This window comes from Toxotes jaculatrix, chromosome 5, assembly GCF_017976425.1.
Source record: "Toxotes jaculatrix isolate fToxJac2 chromosome 5, fToxJac2.pri, whole genome shotgun sequence".
NCBI classification, from domain to species: Eukaryota; Metazoa; Chordata; class Actinopteri; family Toxotidae; genus Toxotes; species Toxotes jaculatrix.
The window spans coordinates 3964396-3989325 of NC_054398.1; the positions used below are offsets into that span (position 1 = coordinate 3964396).

Here is a 24930-nt window from a genome sequence, read left to right on the forward strand (position 1 = left end):
CTGCTGCACCGCCAAATTATCCACACTCATTTTCCTCGCTCGCACTATCAAACAGAAGCTTCTCCTCTAATTTTAACTCACAGCAACAGCCAACAGCAGCTTGATGAGGTACAGCAGATGGACGAGATATGCTGTATTCCCCCCGTGGCCATATTGATTTAAATTCAGCTCTAGCAGTGCGGATGGCGGAAGTGCACAGAGCAGAGCTGCATGGGAAAAAAACATCCTGAAGAGTGGGTACATTTAAGAAGTAAAATAAGACACGCAGCGGGGCAGACTGGAGTGCACATCGCCATGGTGCTGCACTGATTAGATAAACTCCTCCTGGGGCAGGCTGAGGCATGATGCAGCAAAATGCAAACTACCTTCAGTCCTTTAAATGGCAGCCACAGCATTGTACTTTCATTGGACACCTTAGAAATGAAAAATGGATTGCTTCTACTTTTGCTGATTCCAACCCCATTGTACTCCACGTGGAAGTGGACTGTCTGAGGCTTTCATGCCGACACCAGAAGGCACAGGGGGGAGTGAAAGCCATTTTGAAGAACGTTGCGGCCGCACAGCAGAGTGATGAAGTGAGGTGGACTCTGCAGAATCACTCTTTAATGATTAAACACACACGCACACCTAATTTAAACCGAAGAATTGATCGGCAGCTTTAGCTTGTCTCGCGTGGTGACTGATAGCAGTGTGGGCTGGGAGCAGATCACACACACACACATGCATACACACACATACCCACAGTAGATTAACTTGGTGTAGTTTATTATGTTGCTTAAGTCTGGTTAGTATTCATATGACTTTAACAGAACGTCATGTGCTCGTTATCTGGATTTCTGATCCAGATTAGGAAAAATGTATGTTAATTCTAGGTGTATGCAGAATGCATTAAGGTCAGAGTAGGATCAGACTGGCCAGACCACATCAGAGCTCTGCCAAGTGTAAATACAGTCTGTACAGCTCGACCACATCCTTAGGAAAAAAATTCACCCAGCAAGCAAAAAGGGTCACCCAAGGGCCAGTTTATGGTCTCTCAGAACTAGTTTGTGAGATGTGCCTTCCAGTGGGACATTTGTAACGTTGCATTCTTCTTTTCACATTAAAAGTGCCACACATAGTTATGCAACAATGGAATAAGAGGAATATAGAAAGAAGTACAATGCCTGGTGGCTGTTTCCTCACCTCCACACAGCTGGCTAATCCCAGCGTCACTCATGATATGCACAGGGGCATGGAAGAAATTAGGGTTAAAAAAAATCCACAGTGCTCATTCCATGGAAAAAAAAAACAGCATTGTGAAACTCAGCCAGGGGCATAAAAGCTTCTCAAGTCAAATGAATCAAATCAAGTGGATATCTTCCAACAAAACAGTCTTTTCAGTATGAAATTGCCTTTTGTGTTTGTGTTCCTTCTCTCAGCAAGGCAACACTATCTGTGGGAAACACACAGAGGGAATTTTGTACTGAAAAGACCATAACTCTTGAAGATACAGGAGATGTTGCACAGACTGAGGACTGTAGATTTAGTTCCCCATCTCTTATAGTGGAGTCACTTTAGAAAGAGATCATTCTGCGTGTCTTGGTGATTTAGGGGTCTAAGATGCTGACCATGTAAACGCAGCCTCCCCTGCATGTCATCCCCTCCGTCTCTCTCCTCATTTCCTGTCACATCTTTTATTGTGACTTGTCTAATGTAGACAAGAAGACCCCAAAAAGTACTTCACAGCCAATATTGGCAGCAGATTACGGCAATCAATGCGCTCGGTATACAAGTGAGCATTTGAGCATATAATAATACAGAGTCGAAAAATTTGAACCTATCCTTTAATCAACTACAAATGTTTAACTCCACTTTGCCACACTGCCACAAGCTCTTCCCAAATCCCTTTGTAAAATATTCATCTCATTTGCTCATGCATGCCACTGCTCAGGATTGGGAGAGGGTAAATACCGCTGTGGATAAGAGCAGCGATTGTAGCCTCACGGCACCACTTGTGAAATCTCATATTTCAGGACTCTTTAATATTTGATGCTCTCTCTCTCGTAAAACACAATATAAGTAACATTAAATGTTTACAAATGATAGTGAAAGCAAACAGAACCTCAAAGCTTGGAAACTGAAATGTTAATGTTGAATCATAAGGACATGCAGTAAAGCAGGGACAACACACACAGTTCATGTTTATGTGCAGTATTTTCTGGGCTGTTTACCGTGTTGCTGTGTGTGAGGTATCGCACCGGCTCCTTTACCTGCCAAAAATGTCCCACCTACCCATTCTTCCTTCCACCCATTCACCTTTCCCTTGCCTCACTTTGCCTCCCAAGGGGTGAGGAAAGGCCAGACCAAAATAAACCACAAATCAGCTGACATGCTCCACCACAGCAACAGTAACCACAGGGGCGGCCTCTGCATGGTTCTTTTGTTATTTAAAGCATTTAAGCATTTTATTTCCTGTCGTCTGCTGCCACTGCTTCTCTGCTTCGGATCCATGATAAGGTAGCTTGCACAATCCAGCGGAGAACCTCATATTAAAAAAAAAAGATTTGGATTGCGGGTCTGTGTAGGGTTCCTGCCGAGCCACTGTGGAATGAGAGTGGCTTCGTCTAAGAGGATAAAGCGACTGGCTTGAAAGGGAAAGGCACAGGCAGAGAGGAAGTCGAGGCTGATGACACAGGCTTGAGTCACCTTTTATGGATGCTACAAAATAAAAATAGATTGGTTTGGTTTGCAGGTGTTGAGCTTCCTTCCTGATACTCATGTTTATGAGCGCAGATTAAAAATGACTTCCTCCGTCCGGCAGAATTGAGCTCATTTGCCCGTGTTTTACGAGCACAGCCTCTCCGTGTTAATTCAGTCCATCGACTCAAACAAAAAACAATTTCAATCTTAAGGAACGTGCTTATGAATTTTACATCCTCGTTATACTTTTTTTCTTTTCTCCTTTCCTCATTTCCCCCTCCTCCCTCATCCTATTGATCTCAAATGGCCAATGAGGATGGTGGAATAAGTCATGTCCACAGCACAGTAGCCACATGCAAGACTTTACCCAGTAACAGCCACAGGCAGCACACACAGCAATGAGCAGCCAACAACGCAGGTGCACACCAACTGATCACCCCTGTCAGTATGTCAGGATGAGAAAACAAACCAGTAACTCATTCATTCATTCATTCATTCATTCATTCAATCAATCATTCATTCATTCATTCACTCAGTCAGTCAGTCAGTCAGTAATCCACCCAACCAGTGTCTCAGCGAATACCTGGTGGTGGTAACTGCCCTCCCTTCGGTATGAGGTCTAAACAGAGAGAGGGTCAGAGGGAAAAGGTCAAGGAGGGGTTAATATAAAAAAAAGATGGAATAGAATAGAATAGAATAGAATAGAATAGAATAGAACAACATAGGTATAATTTTTAAAGGAAAAGATGAAAGGAAAATGTCTTTTTATTGCAGTGTGCCTAAATCATATAGTTTTGACCATCACTCCTGATAATAACAATCCACTCAAAACTTCTGAGATCTGGAAAAGCAGGGTTTTCATCTAGATTTCTTTAGAATCTAGAATAAAGAGTCAGAAAAGTCTTATAGTCTTATAATTTTTTTGTTTTATATAAACACAGTTGGATTTGATCACATTCAGAAAATCAGAAAGTTGGTCTTCAGCCATATTCCAGGACTTCCTATGAAATCAAAACATCATACTGCTTCACTTTCAGTTTTCTTACCCAGAGCAGCAATTTTCTTGCTCCATCAGGATATTTGTCAGCAGTACAAAAAACATTGTACAGATATTTGTAGAGATACCTTTTTTTTCCCCTCTACTGCTCAGTTGAGGAGGGAATATTTTTCTGATGGTCAAAGCTTTTAAGCTTTTCTTTGATCTCTAAACAGAAAAAAAAAAAAATCAGCGTATTGGTTTATTAATAGCATTAGGGAGGTTTCCTTTGCTGAGCATCAAATGTTTATGTGAACCGTTTGACCAGAATAAGACCTTAACCAGAGTGTGGTCAATAGGTGGGTTACTCAGTGCATGAGCAGCCAATGACAGGAATTCTCACTAGACTAGGAAGTTTAATCGTGATCTCATATGCGAAACGCATTTCAAGATGATGGGATTCTGAACAAGGCCGAGCCACATCGAGAGCCACTTCAGGACAAACGAGGCTGGCCAGCTTATTGCTTGTTTACCACATTCACTGACTGCAGTGACAGAAGCAGCTGTTGCTCTGGCGTCACGCGCTGCACTGTGTCCAGCAGGACACAGGCCCATTTGAGATGATTGATTTTTCTTTTTTTTATTTAACTTCAAATGAACTAATGTTGAGCGAATGCTGCTATTCTGAAAGGGCCGACATCACCCTGAGGTTCACTTCCAGCACACTGAGCCCTGCCCATTCCTTTCAGCCGATTAGTCTTCACAGCATGCATGATTAGCAATGATCACGGGCTATTGGGCTGAGAGAAAACAAATGAGTAAGGCCCCACACAGATGGCATTCAATTTTTCTGACCTGAAGGAATAACTTAACACAATCGATTTGCTGTGCGACGTGTCACGTATTCAGAACCCGGTTATGTAATCTCAGTTGAAATTTCACAGTAGATTTGGTTTCCGGGATAATGTTAAGGTGAAGCAGTGATGTTTGAACATCGTGGGGTGAGACTTAACACCCCAGGAGGGATTTGTAGAACAAGGAACAAAGAGTAGAAAAGAGGAGAGGAAGAAGGAGAAGAGACGAACTAGGTAATATAAAAAAAAAACAGCAGGTGATAAAGATGGAGTTGGATGACAAAGTTTGAGAGGCTTACCTTGGAGCGAGTTTTGAAGGTCCTGAAGGCGCCAGTTTTGAAGATGACCCTGTTTCTCTTACACAGAATGAAGGCCACCATGCCGATCACCACCATCAACAGGAAGAGAGGCGTCAGAACGGCCATGATCCACAAGTTGCTGGGCGGCGTCTTTACCACAGCTACAAACATGCAAACGTTTTTCATCAGTATATGATTGTGAGTTCAGTCATTCCTGACCTGTGAAGCTTTAGTGACACACTAAGCTTTACAGTTTTGGACAGAGCCAGACTAAGTGTGTCCCCCTTTCCGGTCTTTACAAGCTGCACTAACATCTCCTGGCTGTAGATTCTTGTTTAGGGCACAAACATGAGACTAGTTTTAATGTTTCCATCTAATTTTTGACAAGAAGGCGCATGTGTATTTCCTAAAATGTAAACCTGAAGGTTTTAACTCAAATATCTTCTTACTAACTTTTTTCTTTGAGCCTCTCTGTCACAGAACAGTTTTCCAAAGGGATGTGTTTTCATTATATGGGCTAATGCATTTTGTTGCCACTGAGCCCATAAAGACAAACTAAATGAATTTTACAAGAACACTGTGTTCAGTTTCTGGCCTGAGCACCGAGAGTTAGGAGGAGCTGTGAAGGGCGCTGATAGTAGTTGGTATCTCGCCAGTTTGTTAATTATAGATTCTGGGAAAATGTGAGGGAGAAGCGAGGGAACGCTTTGTCCTCTCCAGCAGCTACAGTGTGAACATCCTGCTGCACAGGTTAATATTCTCTGAAATTAACATTAGATAACACTGTGGAAACACAATCTTTGATTTTGAATTTGAGAATTTGAATTTGTATTGACGCTCCAAAGCTTTATTGGATGCACAGGACATTATGGAAATGTATGGAAATTTATGGAAAACTCAAATGCTAGGGAATGTCACTGTGAGCCGAGACTGTTATGCTTCAGTTCAGCAGATAAACCCTTAAGGGCAGTGAAACTGGGAGAGTTTCTTAACAATGTGGTGTCTCTACAATAGCTGCTGAATGACATCTGTGCTCTGTGAGTTGACTATGACTATAATATGTATGTGAACTACGTCTGTATTTATTGCTAAACACAAAAAAGTTAAGTAAAGAAAGTCTGTAAATGTGTGAGTAAATATGCAAAATAACAAAAAAGGTTCATCTGTTAATTCATTGTCTTATGCATTAATTTAGAAACATTAGCATAATGAATATAATAAACTAGACCTGGATCCTGGCACTGCAGTTCAATGAACAGTTTGACATTCTGGGAAATAAGCTTACTTTCTTTCTTTCTAAGCATCAGATCAGAGGATTGACACTGGTGATATATCTGGACAATAAATGTGTAGGTGGACTCAGCAGTAAATATCATTTGTTACATGCATCCCTCAGTAAGGAAGGGACATACCAAAATGTCAAAATCTTAAAGTCAAGTGGATTTATTATTTTAAGTTAATATTTTCAGTTCTTCAAGTAACACCTTCATCTACAAATATAGAGACAAGATAAATGTTTATTTTCTTATGTAATATACTTAATAGACTAAAATATATATAATATACCATAATACAGCCGGTCATTGACTTACCTATAAAAGCTAAAGTCTGAAAAAAATAACCCAGATGAAGCTTTTTCAAACTTTGGAAAAATTTGGACTTCTCTCAAATCTGTCTCTCATTTCTAATTCTATCAGTCCTCCAGCTTTTGAACCTGCTGATATACGACTTCAAGTTGTAAATTAATTTTTATTTATTTATTTACAAAGCAAAGTGATATTGTGGATAAAACTAAGAAACTATCCACAGCTAATGTTAATGTTATCCCCAGTCTCCTTTCTGTGTTCACTGTCTGGTCAGGCAGGTATAAATATGTCCCCTTTTGTCTTTTTGTCTCTTTGTTTTTTGTGTCCTCAGTTTATAGAACTGCACTACTTTGTTAATCACGGACAGTGACATCTGAGTATATAAAACCCTTCCTTTGCACTGTGTCTCTTGTGCTTGACTTGCTTGGTCCCTCAAACATATCACACAGGACAATGTAATATACAGTCTGACACTGGTACAGTAAGATAACAAGCTTACGTTCAGCCTGCACTTGTACGAAGTATCCCAGAGTCAGAGCCATGGTCTGGGAGTCCAGACTGCTGAGGGTCTTGGCAGCAGTGGTTCCAGTGATGGGTTCTCCATTCAGCTGGGCGTAGTAAGTCATCTCTGCTGGGTTCTTGGGACCAGGAAGTCGACGCATGCTCACCATCTGAGAAAGTAGTAAAGTATCTCAGCCTGATACTGGAATGTTCTTATTGGACTATATAGAAATACACCAGCGATACATAATTCTGGATTCATTTGATCCAAAGAAAGTTTAAGGTTTATTTTAAATATATCAGCACAACGTATCATGTGTGGACAGATTTAATACAAAACCCCTTATCTCCTCAAACCTAAAGATGAAATATCCCTGCTATATCTACAGTGGCCCAATCAAAATTCTGGATTGGCTCGCTTTCTTTGATCATGTCGAGCCATTTGCTGCAAGATAACTGCACTGGGGGAAGACACTCAAGGATAACTGAGTCACTTGAAATCTAAATTTCCTTTCATCATACATCAAACACCTTTTTTTTAATTTGATGAACACATCACACAATTTAATCAAGTCTGGTAATTTGATTTTGTCATAAAAAGAAGGGATGTGTGTGATTAAACGGCTGGATGACTTCTCCCCTGACTACACCCTGTCCTCCCTCTCCGTCTCTGCAGCTACAAAACTGGTCATCTGCGACTTCCCATTAAACATTGCAGGTGTGTAAGGCATAAAGCCCAGGCGGAGTCAATCGTTGCCTTAATTTGCACAGTATGGAACATCAGGCAGGGAGGTGACACATGCAGAAAATAACATACACACAAACCTTTGCACCTCTGAGCTTATGGAGACAAGTCAGTTCAAGAAAATGCATTCCCTAATCTTCATCCCACACCACCACCTCAACTTAAATCCCAGCACGGTCTAACCTTAAAGCACCATCAGTCACAACAAGTCTTATTCATCAAACCATGACAGACAGCAGAGGGCTTCATTCAGTACACAATGAAAATCTACTTGCCAAAACCTGAAATCTGTGTAACATGAATTGTTAAATAAGTATATTTAAATATATTTATGTTTTTTTTTTCTTGAAAACAGGTGATTTATCAATGATGAAAATAGTTACTGATTGATTATCTGTCAATGAATCATTTCAGTGCTAGTTCTCACCATCAGCTTTTGCACTGCGTATGTTTCTTGTTCCTGCGTTCTGTTTCTGACAGCATAATTCATGAGCACTCGTCTGCAGGACATTACTAATATAACAGTTTTCAAAACCGTCCTTGCTCACAAGCAACAACAGGGTGCTGTCCATGGTGTTGAAAGTGGAGCTGTCCAGAGTGTGAACTGATTTCCAAGCATACACCAGCAAGACTGAGGTCCAATCAGGCTAATCATCTGTCTCACCTGATGCCCTCACTGTACATGTGTAAAGTTAGCTCCACACAATCCCATGACATTTCATGTAGCGCCATCATCAGGTCAAATTTAAACTGTGTTTGGTTCATGGTCAACTATATGCAAAACTAATGACAGTACCTTGAGCCTAGCTTGTGCCAGCTAATCATCACCATTTGTACACTGTCACTGTGGGTATGTTAGCATGCTGACACCAGCATTTATCTCAAAGCACTCCTGTGCCTCAGTGCAAACTCACAGAGCTTCTAGCTCTTAGTATTGTTGTATTTTTAATTCAGTTTGTGATGTGTTCTTTATACAGAGCTCGAGAAAAGTCAGGAAATGTTTTACAATTTACAGAAAAAAAAAATCCCACTGGAAACTTTTAATGTCTTCAAAAATCAGGATGACTCTGAAACATACAAATAATTAATTAACCGTGTTGAATTACCTCAAACAAGTTTCAAGTCTTTGCAAGTTGATAAATATAAGTAAAAACTTAGCTCCCCCAGAACGATGACAGTCTAAAAACCTGTGAAACAGCTGGAAGCACAATTAACGTAAAGTAATTTCTGTCACTGTAATTACTAAACCTAATTTTAACTCTAAGTTTAACCTTAGACCTGAGTCCTCACCATAAACACCTCGCAGAAGTGAAGACTGTCTATAATTTTCTTGTTAGCAAAGACGTCATCACTTGGACAGGTGCAAACTGGTACAAAAAAATGAACACAGCCTTACCACCTCCATCATATCAACAACACACAGTGACACAGAAAAATCTCACTCCCACCCACCTGCACGGTGTAGCTGCCTACAGTGGTGGCCCGCCGGGATCGTGCAGCCCGAGAGCCCTGCCTGCCAGCCACCAGGAAGAGCTCAGCCAGTCGCTGCTCCATCAAACTGGCGAAGCTCTGGTAGTTGGCCTCAAGGGAGGAGCTGTCCACATCCTGGATCACTGTGAGGAGAGAGAAGACAGAGGAGGGATTTAGAGGGTAAAGAGGCATTCAGGCAGGCAAAGACGGGCAAAAGAGGAAACCGTTGAGGGGATGGAGGGAGAGGAGGAATGGGGTGGGCATGAAAACACGAGGCAGGAGGAGATCAGAGGGAAGGAAGGAGAAAATGGGTGAGAAGGGGATTTGTGAAGAGAAAGAGAGTGTGAAGACAGAGCAGGTGAGAAAATATGAGAGTGAGATCATTTGATGACAGTGTTGATAGTGAGGAGAAGAAGGGAGGAGAAGAGAAGGGAGAAGGAGAGAGAAACGAGAGACAGGAGATGAGCGGGATATTAGAGGAGACTGTTCATCCACAAACTTCTATTACTGACACTGTGCAGCAACACACAGATCACACACTGTCTATGCCTGCCTCACACACACACCTACACACACACACACACACACTTGTACTTAATCGCAACAGCTGTGTGACCTGTGTACCTGTGTGGCACAATTTTTCTTTAGATCGGTTTATGAAATTTCATTTTAGTTTGGGCCTGTTTATTCTGACGGAGGTGTTTATATGGAGCGTTTTTATTTTATTTTATTTGTGCTTTTAAACCCATTATAAGCAGAATATCAGGCTCCATGTAAACGTACCGATTCACACCCGGCCGTGATGTGATGTGAAGTGATCTCTCCCTCTGCCCCAGTCAGGAAGTTGTGAATTATACATCAATAGGTTTTCCCAGGAACAGAGCAGCTAAAGACACTCTGAGCACAGAAAGCGAGCGAGGGAGCAGGCGAGGGAGCAAGTGAGGGGGGATGTTAAGAGGGGAGGGAGGGATGGTGGGAGGAAAGGAAAATGTAGAGAGTCAATACTATTGTGCTGAATTGCACAACAGTGAGCGCCAGGGCATTTAACTAACTGCTGTTTTGTCCAGTCGATGCGGCTCTTGATTACCACTGATCACCCAGTAGCACTTTTGTCTGTGTGTGTGTGTGTGTGTCTGTGTGCGTGCGTGTGTGTGTGTGCTTGTAAGAGCAATTTTACCTGTTATCACCCAATAGTTCCTGGTTGCCGTAGACGTGTTGAGATTATGGTATTCAAGGGCTGGAGAGAAAAAGAGAGAGGGAGATAAACGTTCAGGTATCTGTAATCTTTACACAGCCTAATTTTAAACTTCCTTATCATCACCTCGTTTGATTTTAGGAAACCAGACCAGTTTTCGATGTAGTTCCTAAACAGAACATGTGGACAAATGTTAAAAAAAAAAAAACTTGAAGAAGAGGAAAGCATGTGTGTACTATTAACATTCCACTGAAACAAAAGCCCTAACCCTAACCACACATGGGGCTGAGGATGCAAACGTCCTGTGCTTTGTTTGTCCACCATCCACCATGACCCCTCTACATCTTCTCTGCAGTACAAAACACAATTTCTTTAATGGAAAAAATGCTGCCAATAAACAATCCACTGACTGACTATATTTCTCTCAAAATGTAGTTGATACGGGAACTATTTGTGTTGGAAACACACTGAATTTTTTTTGTGTATGTGCAGTGAGTCAAAGATTTATTGAACTTTAACGGCCTCGACATCAAAATTTAGAGAAAAAAAAAACTGAATAATAAACTAGATATACCTGTTTTAGTTTCTGTGTTTTAACAGTTCTTAGTCAGGTTTCGACTCGATTAATTTGATTAAAAGCGTCCAGGGAACCAGTGAAGCCATGTAAACGTGACAGCACTTTGTCTGTGTGCTGCAGTGACTTGGCACAGACGATAAAATCAGATTAAACACTCCTTGTCAGGTTTCATTATCAACCTTTACTTTTTTACTGCTCACTGTCTACTTGCACTATCCATCTACACCAGCTCTCCCCCGTTCCTTCAGCCTGCGAGCCGCTGTACCTGTTTCATTCTCTGCCTGTTTACCTGTCAGCCTATTCGTTTCCGAACACGCCTGCTCCTTTCCATCCGACCGACCGCCTCCTTCCGCCTTTATCTAACCATCATCACTCCCTCAGTCCGTCGGCCTCTTTCTGTGCCCTATTCATCTGTCAACCTATCTATCCTTATTTCCCATCTGCCTGTTTCACCATCTGTCTCCACCTAACTCCTCCAAGCTGGCTGTCTGCCGAGAGTTGTGCTTAGCTCCAGTCAATGGTGCTGCAGCAGCGGTGGCTGTTAATACCAGCCAGTGTTTCTGCTCAGCTCTCTGACTGTTTTCCACTCCCTCCCTGATGCATCTGTACGTGAGCACATGAAGTGTTAAGGTTCAGCGTCATTTAGACAATCTGTTCAACGGGCAGACAAATCCAGTGCATTCATTTCATCAGCACACCAGCTGGAAAATTAAGTTGCATAATTCCAAAGAAGAGAGAAAAAAAACATATAAAAAGCTCCTGCACCAATGTAATAATAAGCAAATCTAAGGTGATGGGTTTAAAGGATAAGGCTGCCATTATTCTGTATTTTTCATTATTCTGTGTGTGTGTGTGTGCATATATGTGTGTATATATATATATACACACACACATTTTTCCAGTAAAAATACTCAGTAATTTCCTGCAACAGCTGGACACTGCAGTTTTTAAGCAGAAATTAAACACAAACTAGAGTGAACAGTGCATTTGTTGGTCACTGTTTGTGCTGTTTACTTATGTTCAGTGACAAATCCCTCTAGCAGCAGATTAATTGTGATGGGAGCAAAAGGAGGGTGTAAGGTGGCGCTTAAAGAGCAACAAAGTCTGCACAGGGACAAGGTCAGAGTGGAGGGAGGGTCACTGTTTGTTTCTAAATGACAGCCAGTGCTGTTTTTTTTTTAAAAGCATGATCAGGACCATTCACAGACCTTAATCTAATGTTTTTCACTGCAGCCATGTCGATGAAGGTCACCAAATCCTAACAGAGTACTTATTTTATCCCAAATCATGAACTTTCCCAAAACCTAACCAAGCCAAGATGTATTCATTCTAAAATAAGATCATCTTACTTAATAATAATCTTTACTTTCTTTAACCAGTAACTGTTTTTTTGTTGGTTTTCTGTTATTGAAGTGTATAAATTTGAATTTGCTGGGAACTGACAGAGAGCTGATGTGCTGTTTATCCTCTGAAATACAGATTGTGAATGAATCTCCTTTTCAGTTTGGCACAGAGTTCTCTGCAGTTAAATGATTACGTGCAGTAGACATGGAGGCAGCTGCCCACATAGGTTCCTATGCATATACAGATGGAGAATGTCTTTTAGCACATGAGCAGCAGAAGTGAGCATCCAGTTGTGCTCTTAGTATAACCACAGTCAATGTGTCAGGGCTACTCTCTGATTTGTATTTGAATTCTTCGAACAGCCATATGATTCTATGATCACTTGCTCATTGTGTCATGGTTAGTAAAAGAAGCTGTAAAAGGGGATTTATGGTGATTCCAAGTGGGTTTGGATATGACCAGGTGAAGTGTGATGTTTTGGCCCTTTGGGTGTCGAGAGCACGCACAAATAGATGCTAATCTAATCTCAATAGGCTAAAATTAGCTCATTCAGGAGACATGGACAACAGACCGCCTATGGCATGATTCGGGCGATAGGAGCTGTACAGCTGTTTGCCCTTTTAAAATCTCACAGATGGCGTTAGAGGCCGCAGTGGAACACAAACAGAGCTCGCGCGGCTCATCTTTGGGGTCTACGGTCTTTCACTCATGTTTGTAATGGACGGAGCCAAATAAAACAAACACAATCTCTGTGTGAACTGCTGCGGTAAATAATGTTTACAGTGATTTATGTTTTGTTGTGAAATGTCTTTTTAAGATGACTGATGCATGAGAAACAGGAAAATTGTCCTTTACAAAACAGACGGCTGCTCATGAGGCAGATGATGTAATGACGATAGAAAATGACAACAAATTTAACTGGAGCCACTTGGCCTACACCTCCTGTAGGCAGACTTAGGCCGACCTACAGCGGCACATTACGAGCACTTTACCACAAGTTCTTCTGCCACATTGTGTTTTGTATTTGGAAAAACCAATTAGCAGTATATTTTGTAGCAGATAAGATTGGAGCGTGAGGTTCCTCTTATGTCATATTATGGTCTGACATGCTCCTTTATTTACATAGCACAGTGAATTACCCGCTCTGAGAAGCAGGTCAAACATAAGCGAAGTCATGAATCATGCATTGCCCTGTAGTAGACTCAATGGTTCTCAGTAGTCGGTGTTGTTAAAGGCACCCTACATATGCTATGTAAGTCTGTCTCAGCCCAGCAGCAAACTGCTCCACAGACTGAGCAGGACAACAACTGTTACGTAACAACTATAAAATTAGCATGAAGAAACCGTATTGCTCCTGATGTCCAACTCTGTGGGCAGAAAACAAGCAGCAGTGGACTCATCACCAGAGTCGCTGGGCTGGTTTAGGCCATGTTCTGTCTCCTCTTTAAGCTGCAAATATTTTTGATCCTCCTGTGTAAATACTGACATCCCTCGCCGCTCGCGGTTCTCCATCCTACCTCCAACTGGTCTGGGTAGCCTTTCAAGACTGAAATAAAGCTCTGAGCGCGGTAATCTTTTTTTAGGATTCAAGCTCAGCTCAGTAAACTCTTTCCCTTCCTCCTCACAAAAATACGCAGCGCATGGATGTGGGCACTGTCACTATCCTTCTTACATTTTTAAGTCAGACTTCACACCTTGAGGGTACCGCTAAAGCTAGTTATGAAAAAAAAAACACATGCCTCCCTCACACTTTTCTGGCACATTAGTGGTTTAGGATTTTTGGCTGTACCAATATTTTTATGCAAGACGTACATCAGCATGTTCAAGTCTGTTAGTGTGAGGTTTACCTCGGAGGAATATAACGCGAATGGTGCAAAAAATAAAAAATAAATGACGTAACGGAGGAAGAAAATGAGCTAATACAAGTTAGAGAGATGATGCAAATTTTAACAAAGATTTCTGGCTCTAAAAAAAAAGTCACATTTTGAACTCGAAATGAACACAGACTGTAATGGAGGGAAAATCTTTCCATTTTGTCAGAGTGAGCTGAAATCACACCCATTAGGACACAACGTCAAGTCAGCAGAATGTCATCAGCAATCCTGTTTTGTAATGTACGTGCTTAAATGTCACTTTGGATAAAACTCTTAAAACAGCAGCCACACATAATGTTGTTTTTGATATTGTTGTGGGAATGAGCTCTGGCATGGTGCATCCACTGAAAAAGGTGACGTGTTACTGCAGCGTTCAGCTAAACATTTCACATTGTTGATTTACATTACACATTTCAACCATCAGAGCCCCATTCCTCATCCACAGATAAACTGCCCGTTCATTTTCACTTACAGACCTCTGTGTATGATTACAAATTCATCATAATTGTCCACCGGTGCCTCTGAGAGGATGGCTTGGAGATACATCAACCGAATGAGTACTGAACACCCTGACCGAACTGTGATTTGTTGGCTCGTCACCATTAATTGTGGGTTACACGATGCTAGCCAAGTCTTTGTGAGTCGCCACAAGAGCAAAGCAACTCTTTGTTGCTCTGATTGCTCAGAAATGAGCAATGAGCAAGGAATAAAATGTCCAAGAGCGGTGGAGCTGACTCATGTAGCTGCTGGCTGCTCAGAAAATGCAGACAAGTTGCCAGATGACCTCACTCTGCATATCAATACGTGTAACTTTTCATTGTGTGGTCAGTGCTGTGATCATCAGGCCTGTTAGGATTAAATATAAAGCACTATCAGTGTATGTTTAGAAGTATCAACCTTACATGAAGTGGAAGTCAACACATTAAATTCACCCAAACAACAAAAAACCATATTGTCTCACTGGCACCTGTTCTGTTTGTACAGGTTTTAGGATATCAGCCTGATTTCTGCCCGGGATTTAATTTTTGGTGCTGGTATCACATGAGCTGCTCCTGGTTCCAAACTGCTCCACTGACAAATATTTATTTGCAGTCACTGGGAAAGAAACTTTGTAATGTGACGAACAAAGCTGCGTTAGGAGCTTTGCTGGTGCATTAGGAAAACGAAGACTCCAAGCCAACAAACATGGATGTAAACAATGCAGGATTTAAAACACTCACAAAATCAGCTCTGCAAAGTTTTTATGAGGACGGGACTAAATTCAATATGTTTAACACACAAAAACACTGAACGAAAACTAAACTTTTGTTAATATACAAGAAGTTTTTTAATAAGAATGAATTTGTTAGCTACGCTAGCTAAAAATGACTGCACTTAGGAGTAAGAACATTTGGCTTCTGAATTAGATCGAATGTACTTCAACAAAAAAGATTTCATGATTCCTTGTTTCTAAAATCTCAAATTGTTTATTTGTTCAGAGACACTGAGACTCTGAATTGTGTACATTTAAATAACAGATGGAATAACTGAAGTGCTCTAAAACTTTTGACCGGTAGTGTACGTGGGATCACCACAGCTTTGGACCCTGAGATGTGCTCATGTGGTTTACTTACGCTCAGCGATGACGAGGGGTGGATAGAACAGGAAGTAGCCCACCAGCTCAGCAGTCAGCTGGTTAAGGAGACCGCTGGAGACCGTCCCGTTAAGAACTGCATCCTGATTCTTCACTACGTACACCAGAGCCACTGACGGAGAGCCCGGCTCCTGGGACACACTCTGGATCTGAGGAGGAACACACAAGAAAGACTTTGATATTTTATTCCAATCAACCACTCAAATAAGTCCCTATGTGCCCCATACGATACAATACTGGAATGATTACTCTTTATTTACACCAAACACACAAACAGGCAGCAGTGGGCACATGTATAATTCAGACATTCATACAGAAATATCTGATGGTATCATACGAAATGTCTAAGATGCCCATGAAGAATGCATAACTGAGCTCCAGACACCGTATGACACTCTGAATGAACAATGTTTTTTCTTTCTATAATAAGACCTGTGTGGTGCTCTGAAAATAATGTGACTGAGTCACCATAGTAAAGTGGATGATGATACAAGATACGAGGAATTCCCATCACATTCCACCACCAGTATTAATATTTCAGAGGATGAATTATGAATGGACCCTATATCTGCCTCTGCTTGCTAAGACCTACTTTATGATTATGTTGGTGTGTGCAAGTATATCCTGCAGTCATCAGAGTGCCCTGACAGCCACAGACAAAGAGATGGAAAATGAGAACGAGGGAATGAAGCAGAGAACAAAAGGAGGAAAGAGAACTGAAGGGGTCTACACATAAATCAGTGCTATAGAAGAGTGAGCTTTGAACTGTGATGTGCCTCTATAGTCACTCCCTCCTTTCAGTGTATATTGCTACTAAACTGTCTGACTTTTATGAGATTTTATTGATAAATTACAGAATACTTTCCTGTGCTTTATGTGTTAAATTGTAGTGAAACACTTGCATGATGGAAGAGCAGCAACAGTGTCTCCACAGTGTGGCAGGCGTGTAGCAGGCTGTTTTACTGTAAATGTCCAGAATTTTACAGGATCTTTATTATTCATTTTAGCCAGATTAGCATGCAACGTGCAACTATAACACACTTGGCTGTCTGCATGTTGCACTTTGAACAGTCTGCCATGAAACCATTCAGTACCTCCACAGTGAGCCTGTTGTAGGTCTCCAGCACTTTGTCCTGAGCTTCATCGAAGGCGTTCTCAAGCCTCTGCTCCAACATCTGGACAAAACTGCAGGAGTAGATGTTGTCTGTCGGGCCGACGAACCTCAGCACTGTGGGGTGAGATAGGGATTCATCATTAATGGTTATATATATATATATGTGTGTGGTTTCCAGCACAATCATTTATCACAGTTTTATCTTCACTTGGTTTTTAAACATAGTGAAGATAAACACTGGTAAATGCCAGATGACAATTTTTTAGTTAGCCTCTTAATCAGGAGTGTGCAAGCCCTCTAATACCATATATTTACAGTTTCTTCAGTAGTAATCACTGTCAGTCAATGGTAACAAATACTTTTTGACATCAAGTAACATCCCCACTGTATATTTGTTCTTCTCAAGTACCATCTGCAGGAAGAGAAACTTCATCAAGCTGTATCTGGACTCTGTGTCTCGGGCTGGGTTTTAGGTATTAAAGAAAGTAGCGCTCTAGATAGATGTTGTCTTTGTGACTGATAAACCTTAGCAGACAGAGAAAGAGGATTATCTCCAATGTCTAGAATGAGAACAACTAAAAAGAGTTGTCTGTCAGCATCACACAGCTCTACACCGGGAGGAGCAGGGCAAACAATATTGAGTCCATCAGCAGATTATAGAGGATGTTATTAATGATGTCTCAGTCCTTTTACCGCAGTCGACCTCCATTCTCTCCCCGCACTCTTTCTCCATTTTTTAAAAACCTCTGAAAGGACTGGGATAGGAGAGGTGGAACAATATTCTGACCTAAATTCAAAATGCCGTGGTGCTCATGAGTACGGGCTACATCTCCAAAAAGAAGGCAGAAAAAAAAAAAAGACTGGAGTCTTTTTTTTTTTTTTTCTCTGCCTTCACTGGTCTCCTCTCCTCTTCTCTGAAACACATTGCAGGCACAAACACTGTTGACCCAGTTGGTAATCGTATGCAAATTCTGCTGTGGATGGTAAATTGGCATATACTGTGTATTTATGGTTTATGAGCTGAACAAGACAGAACTGGATTTGTGTTCCTTCTTCAAGTCCCTCCTTCATACACAGCTGCACATTAACATGGGAAGAGTCTTTACTGCTGAATAAATCACACTACAGAAAGAAAAGTGTCATTTGGCCATGAACCACAGTTCAGTCGATATTAAACACAGAGGACACAGCAGCAATTTGTTCTTCTCACTGACTTACACTGATTATTATGATTGTTTGTGATCATTGTGATTGTTAAACCCACTGCAGGATGTCTAGGGTCTGAACATATGCAGCTATGATTGCTCTAATTCAAAGCAGTATCAATTACTTTTTTTGGCCACCTGGAAACACAACATTGTACATTACTGTAGGTAAACCTGTGCAGGGTGTTACTTTAGTACTGTGGATTTTCAACCTTCAGGGGAACCTCGTCTGTCTCCTACCATGTGTCCCCAAAAATTTATATCCACCTAACGTGCATTCCCAAATACATTTTCTAACAAAGATTTGTTATCAGCATACGTGTTGCAAATATTTGTATTGAGCGTAGTAGCGTTAATTGTCCACAACTTTTTTCAAGAGTTTCCCCACAAGATCCTGGAGCTACAGCATAAATGTGTGTTTATACTTATGCACTTGGTTAAGGTTAAGGAGAGGCTGTGGCCTTACATTGTCAAAAAGACACAGTTGGTGCTGCGCATGTTCAATATTTGACCAAAACTTCTTTCTCTTCTTTACCTGAAGCTTAAACCAGCACTCCTCAGGTATTTCTGGCCACTTTGAGGCAGAATATCACACACGTGTCATACTATAGCTTTTAAAGAGATGCAGGCCATGAAACCAAAACAGTGAACTGAATGAACAATGAACTAAAAAACACTAACACACTGGGCTGGGTGACAAATCTTTGAGGATTTCTCTCAACCCTTTCACATTACATGCAGTCATTTGACCATTTGTTTGTATAAAAATATATAAAATCATGAAAAAAAACCCCATACAAGTAGCGACTTTAAAATAGTACATAACACCTCTACCAAAGTGGTGAGTCTAATCTGAACACTGAGGAGCAACATGCATTTACAATTCTTAGTTTAGAAGAGTAATGGGTTTCCAATCTGCACAGGCATCTTTTAAATAACAATTTGTTAAATGCACTGATTTTCCTTTCCTTGTTCCCACAAGACTCGATTTAGATGTGTGTGTGTGTGTGCGTGTGTGTGTGTGGGCGCGCGTGCTTGTTCAGAAATGCGTTTTTTTAAGAGGCTTAAGAGGCTGACTAAATGAATGGACCAATTTGCCTTTGCTCTGCAATCATGGGAGTTTGTATGGGATTTAGGGTATCAGAGAAGAGTAAAGGAGAGCAGACATGTAATCAGAATTTTCTAATTTTGTCTCTGCTCTACTCTTCCCCTGTGTCTCCCTCCCAGTACTCTCATTGCATTTTCTCTCTCTTTGCTCTCCCTCCTCCTCTCTGCGTGTCTCTAACCTCTGCTGTTCTTTAACCGTTAGCACTCCACCCCCGGAATGAAAATCATCAGACCGTCAGCGAGCTTTTTTGTCGGGTTTCGGGTTTGCCATCAGGCTCTTTTTCACCTGTTTTCAGCTGCAGGTGAATGTTCGGAGTGGGCACCCAGGTTGCCACGGGAACCAGGACCGCCTTAACCAATGGGATGTGCTGCCTGATGTCCGACAGCAGCTTGTCAAAACCGTAAACGTTCAGCGCCTCAACCACCAAGGAGGAAATGTAGACAGTTTTGCCACTGGTCACATAGTAACCCAGCGTCACGTTGTGGGGGCTGCAGTCGTCACGTTCCACCTGTGACACACAGACAAAGAAAGGAAACATTCATGTTGAAGCCTTTTCACATTTACATTTTCTACATTTACATCTGTATTCCAAGAAAGGCTGTGTGCATATATCCTAAAAACACAGTGCTGCTGGTGTATCTAGACGATCTGTGACCTTGTTTCAAAGCACACACACTGCAAAGAACCAGACAAACAGTATCAGAGAAGAAATCAGAGATACCAGCTGAAACAAGCTCAGAAGACAACACAAGAGACGAGGAACAAAGCATCCTTTCCTCATACATGTAGTATTTGAGCTTTGGGTTTAGAATACAAATGCGTCAGACAATGAATATTTATAATCTTTGTTGTTTTTTTTGTTTTTTTGAGCCAAATCTGCCTCGAGGGCATATTTTAGCTTGAGCCTTCAACAGTCATAAATCTGACTAACTATGTGCTGGAAAAACGCGTACAGACGACAATCAGTGGTGAGTCAAAGCTTGTATTTCTGGAGCTATAAACCGCCCACCTTCCTCTACCCTCTACCTTCAACCACTCTGAGCAGCTGTGGCTGCTGTTACTATGGCTCTTCTCCCTTTCCTCTCGTCTCCTCTGCGAGCGTTAGCTGGCTGCCCTCCGGATAGATTTTTTTTTTCTCAAAAAAACACATCCCTCTTAGTGAAACTGTATCTCATTACCTCTCCCCCTCCTTTGCTCTCCTCCTGTCTTTGTGCAAACTGAAATTAAACAAAACTCACCATGTTTTATCAAACTATACCTACCTGCCATCTATTTAAGTCACTCTCTGTTGCAAGCCCTTGCCAAAGCCTTAGCCCCAGTTTTTCAAGCAGCCTTTTAGTTTTTAATTATACTCAGCGACACATTCTTTTATTCCAACAACCCATCTTTGGGTTTTGCATTTCATTATAAAATAAAAAGAGAGCATTCAGATCTTTCATGTTAAGTCTTAACTCAAATAGAACGAGCGAGGCATAAATTTTAACAGTTTCCTTTGGGTTTTTTTTTATGTGCTGCGTGTTTTATGTCCTGACTGTAAGGGATGTTATATCATGTGTTGTTATTCCAAGAGCCTCTTGGGTCTCCATTCAGAAAACACAGTGATTGATTTTGTATTTTCATGAAAACGAATGTTGTGAAAAGGTCAATAAAGTTTTGATTTTAGGTAACACTTCAGATTAACCTCATATATTTACCTTGTATTAGGCAGGATATAAACAACTAATAAATAAATGAATTAATCAATTATTATAAATGTAGTTAAAGCTAATGAGGATATATGATTATATGTATTATCAGGACATATGAGAATAAATATTTATACACTGTTACAAATATACTGTTATCACACAATTATCAACAGTTATGGATGCTTCATAAGGCAAAAAGGACTGTTGACAAATATAAACCGTCCTCATATCTGTTTACAGCGACACTGTCATGTGTCATGGCATGTTACAAACAAACCTATATTAATTGTTTATAAGCCACTTATAAATGCTAAACAGTAGGATTAAAATATTTGCTTGCACCATGAAATGCTGCTATCTTTTTTATTTTTTTATTTCACGTTTGCTTTGAAAACCTGAAAAGGAGTGTTGTATGGAATATGACCTTGCCCTCTGCTGTCACTTCTTTTTCCTTGCCGGCCCTTGAAAGCTGTAAAACTGGCATATTTTGCAAGCAATTATGGTTAACCACATTGTACAATGATGCATCACATTAATTACTGCTGCTTGCTAATTTCATGCTGTTTGACAACCCCTGTCCCCACCGAAGCCAATATTTGTGCAACAACAATGCCTCAAAACGCTGCTTACATATCATGGCTTTTAAAGCTCTGGCCAATTTTATATCTTGTTGATGTTTCTGCTGTCTCTCAACAGACTGATCCAGATTGCCAAATAATAGTCTGTGTATGTTATCTGATGGAGAGAATGAGAAAAGAGGTGTATGTGTGCGTGTGTGTGTGTGTGCGTGTGTGTGTGGCAGGATGCAGGGGGTAGATGAAAGTGGACTGGAGCTTAGAGACACTGAGTCACTCCCGGTGCAGGCTCACAAACAACTGGATAAAAATAGAAAAAGCAAGCAGATGAAGACAGAAGACAGACAGACAGTGAGATGAAGAGCGGCAGGTGGACAGACAGAGAGGCAGGCAGGCACGACAGGCAGACCAAAAGACAGGCAAGACAGACAGGTTGGCAGAAAATCAATCGACTTAAACTGAGGGAGCAATCAAATGGGGAGTAAGAGGAGGGGAGAAATTCACATAATGTAAATATTGAAAAATATGAAGGAAGAGGGCTGGGGAGCGATCGTTTGAGAGAGATAAGAGACACAGAAGAAGAAATAGAAGTAGACTCAGGTGAAAAGGAACATAATGAGAGGTTGGACAAATCAAAACAAAGACAAAAACCATGAGCACAGAGCAGTAGAACAGAAAGATCACTTGACTTCAGTGCAGTGATGCAGGAAAAAAAAAAATCATTTATTCTAGATTTATTTGCCATTACCACGTGTGAGTGTGTCTGTAAGAGAGAGAGAGTGTATGAGTATGTGCATAACAACCTCTCTAAGCAAACACTGCCTTACTGTTCAACAGGTAATTTCTATTCAGACCTGAGCACAGTCTGCATTAGTCACCTCTCTGTGTTCGTCTCTAGCACCGTTCAGATGAGTCCTTGTGAGGTGAATAAGCAGAAACTAATGAATACAGTAGGATATTATAAAATGACGGTACCCTCAAGAATAGAAGAAGAGCCAACACTGTGCCAAAATGAAAATGCAAAGATTGGAGTTTTCTCTCATTAGCATCAGACAGAAAAGCACTTCTGCATCTAATTTACATGTGAAACATATAGACCTGATGTAGCTGCTACTGAGAATACTGAACACAAAAATACAACGGGTGTACTATAAGAAAGTTAATCTACTGTCTAAACTCTCTGTAGATGATGTGTATCTAATGTGTCTATTTGTAATGAGGCAACTTTGTATTCAAAGACAAAATGCAATGACCTTCCTATAAGCCACTAACCTGCATTCAGAAGCTACTGACCTCTATAGACCTGCATTAACTTGCCACTGAGCCGTGTTTACCAGCCCCAGCTTGTGGTTACGAGCCTCTGACATGTGTATACTAGCCACTGCTAGCCCTGGGCATGTAGTCTCTGGTCACTGTTTACGTTGAAGTATTTTTCAGGGTCATAAGTCAGTAAAAGTTGGATCATGCACTGATGTAAATTAACCTTATCTAGGTTTTACTTAGCTGAGAAATCCTGATGAACTTGCACCATGCTCCTGGCCACTGACCCATATTTGTTGGCAACTGCATTATGCTTATCAGCTGCTGACATAAATCTACTAGCCACAGATCTGTTTATAACCCACTGACCTGTGATTAGTTACTTCTGTCCTGTCTTTATTAACTACTCACCTGATTGCTAGTCACGGACCTCTGATTACAAGCCAGTGAGCTGCGTTCACTAGCCAGTGAACTCGTAAGACAGACTGACCTGTGCGTAGGCAGTGGAGTCGTTCAAGGCTCTCTGCAGGGCATGGCTCAGTCCTTTGGAGAGATTCTGCTTAAGGATCAGGTCCAGACGGTTCCTGCGCAGCTCAATGGACAAAACTGTGGAGGAAGACATGTTTAAAACTAAAGCTTAGTGACTGTGTTCATGATTGGATTGTTAATATTCTGTGATAACTAGCAACCATTTCTGCTTGTACCACAGATTTAAACTCACTTTGACCACATCTATAGCCAAAAAAAAGCAGTGCCACATCTTAGTGATGCCCTGTAGGATATAGGGACTTAATGTCTCACTCAAAAACATTTAAAATGCATTTCCAGTTTAAACCTTCTGCTGAGCCAACGAAGCTACAGGAAAATTAACTGGTACAGGAAACGCGTCCTCCACCTTTTGGAAACACATGGGACTACAGTTATACACAGAGGTTTACAATAAATCACAATTCAATCCCCACACATTTATTACCATTTTTATTTTTGTTAATCACTGGCACAAACATGTCACTAATAAAGCTTTTGACTTCTGTTGAATTTCCTGCCAACTAGCAGTAAAAACAAGGAACATGAATTTAATGGCTTGCATGTGGACATTGCTTCAGTGTTCATCAGTTCAAGCCAACATGCTTTACTTTTGATTGTCTGCCAAAACTAAAGGAAAGTGATAGCCAATAACTACCAGTCATAGAAATATAAATATAAAAATAATAAAATAAATTACACAGTCCCCCTTGCTTGGGTCTGTATCACAACAAATATACAACAACAGAAATTTAAAACAATAAAAATTAAAGTGCGAAAAAAAAAAAAAAAATCCAACCAGAACCAATTATACTGAATACAGAAGAGAAGACAATATACAAAAGCTGTGACAACATTCTCCACTATGGATAATCAGTCCTGAGTCCAGTCCTGCTGTGTGTCCTCCACCTCCACTTCTTTGTGGTCCTTCGCTTCATCCTTATGAAGTCCTCTGTGGCTGTGTCATCAAATTTCATGACTCCATCTGCATGAGTAGAAAAAGACAAATTATTAGAAATATGCAAAGGCAATCTGCAGTCATACTGTACTGCTCTCACCACGCGTACCCTTACGCACAAATACGGTGACTACAGAAATACATTAAACAGGACATTACGCAAAATGTAATGCGGCTAGCAAACAAACTCCACTAAACAATGCTAACAACACTACACAATAAAAATACCACTTTCAAAACTACACACACACAATACTTACAGACTGTACGTTCACTGGTTGAAACGTGTGCAACCACACTAACCAACTTTACGAGCCCACTTCTATGTTACTGACCGAACTTACTGACAAGCAACAAAACGAAGCGGAGCGGCAAAGATGCGAATTGTAATATTAACAGAAAGAGCGCTCACTCTGTCGCCGTTTCCAAAAACTAAGAAAAGTACAGAACACTCACTCTGATACAATTTCCATGAACCAAAGGAAAATACACATTTTACATTTTATACTTTTTAAACACTTTTAACTCATGAACTTTAAATATTATTTGTAACCCTTAAAGACAGCACACGTACACCAAGTCCCCATATTTGTAAGCAAAAATATGTTGCCTATGCATCCACTACCAATACTGGATTAATACATCTACATCGCCACCTGCCTATATCTTCGTGGCTGGCTAGCATGTAAAAAGCAATCCCCGCCGTGAGCGAGCCGCTAGATACAAGGTTCGCAGCTTGTTCTTTTCGCTAGCTTAGCGAATTT

At 40.9% G+C, this 24930-nt stretch overlaps 1 protein-coding gene across 1 annotated transcript in view; it reads right to left on the reverse strand.

Moving 5' to 3' along the window:
• Positions 1-24930, reverse strand: part of kiaa1549la (KIAA1549-like a) — an 84382-nt gene that overhangs the window by 22604 nt on the left and 36848 nt on the right. The window contains exons 4-12 of the mRNA XM_041037673.1: positions 23174-23289; positions 19446-19668; positions 16828-16961; positions 15714-15882; positions 10288-10347; positions 9093-9253; positions 6894-7065; positions 4809-4969; positions 3263-3298 (exon numbers count right to left, since the gene is read on the reverse strand). Coding sequence (XP_040893607.1) covers positions 3263-3298; positions 4809-4969; positions 6894-7065; positions 9093-9253; positions 10288-10347; positions 15714-15882; positions 16828-16961; positions 19446-19668; positions 23174-23289 — 1232 coding nt within the window. The remainder of the gene's footprint in view (positions 1-3262; positions 3299-4808; positions 4970-6893; positions 7066-9092; positions 9254-10287; positions 10348-15713; positions 15883-16827; positions 16962-19445; positions 19669-23173; positions 23290-24930) is intronic.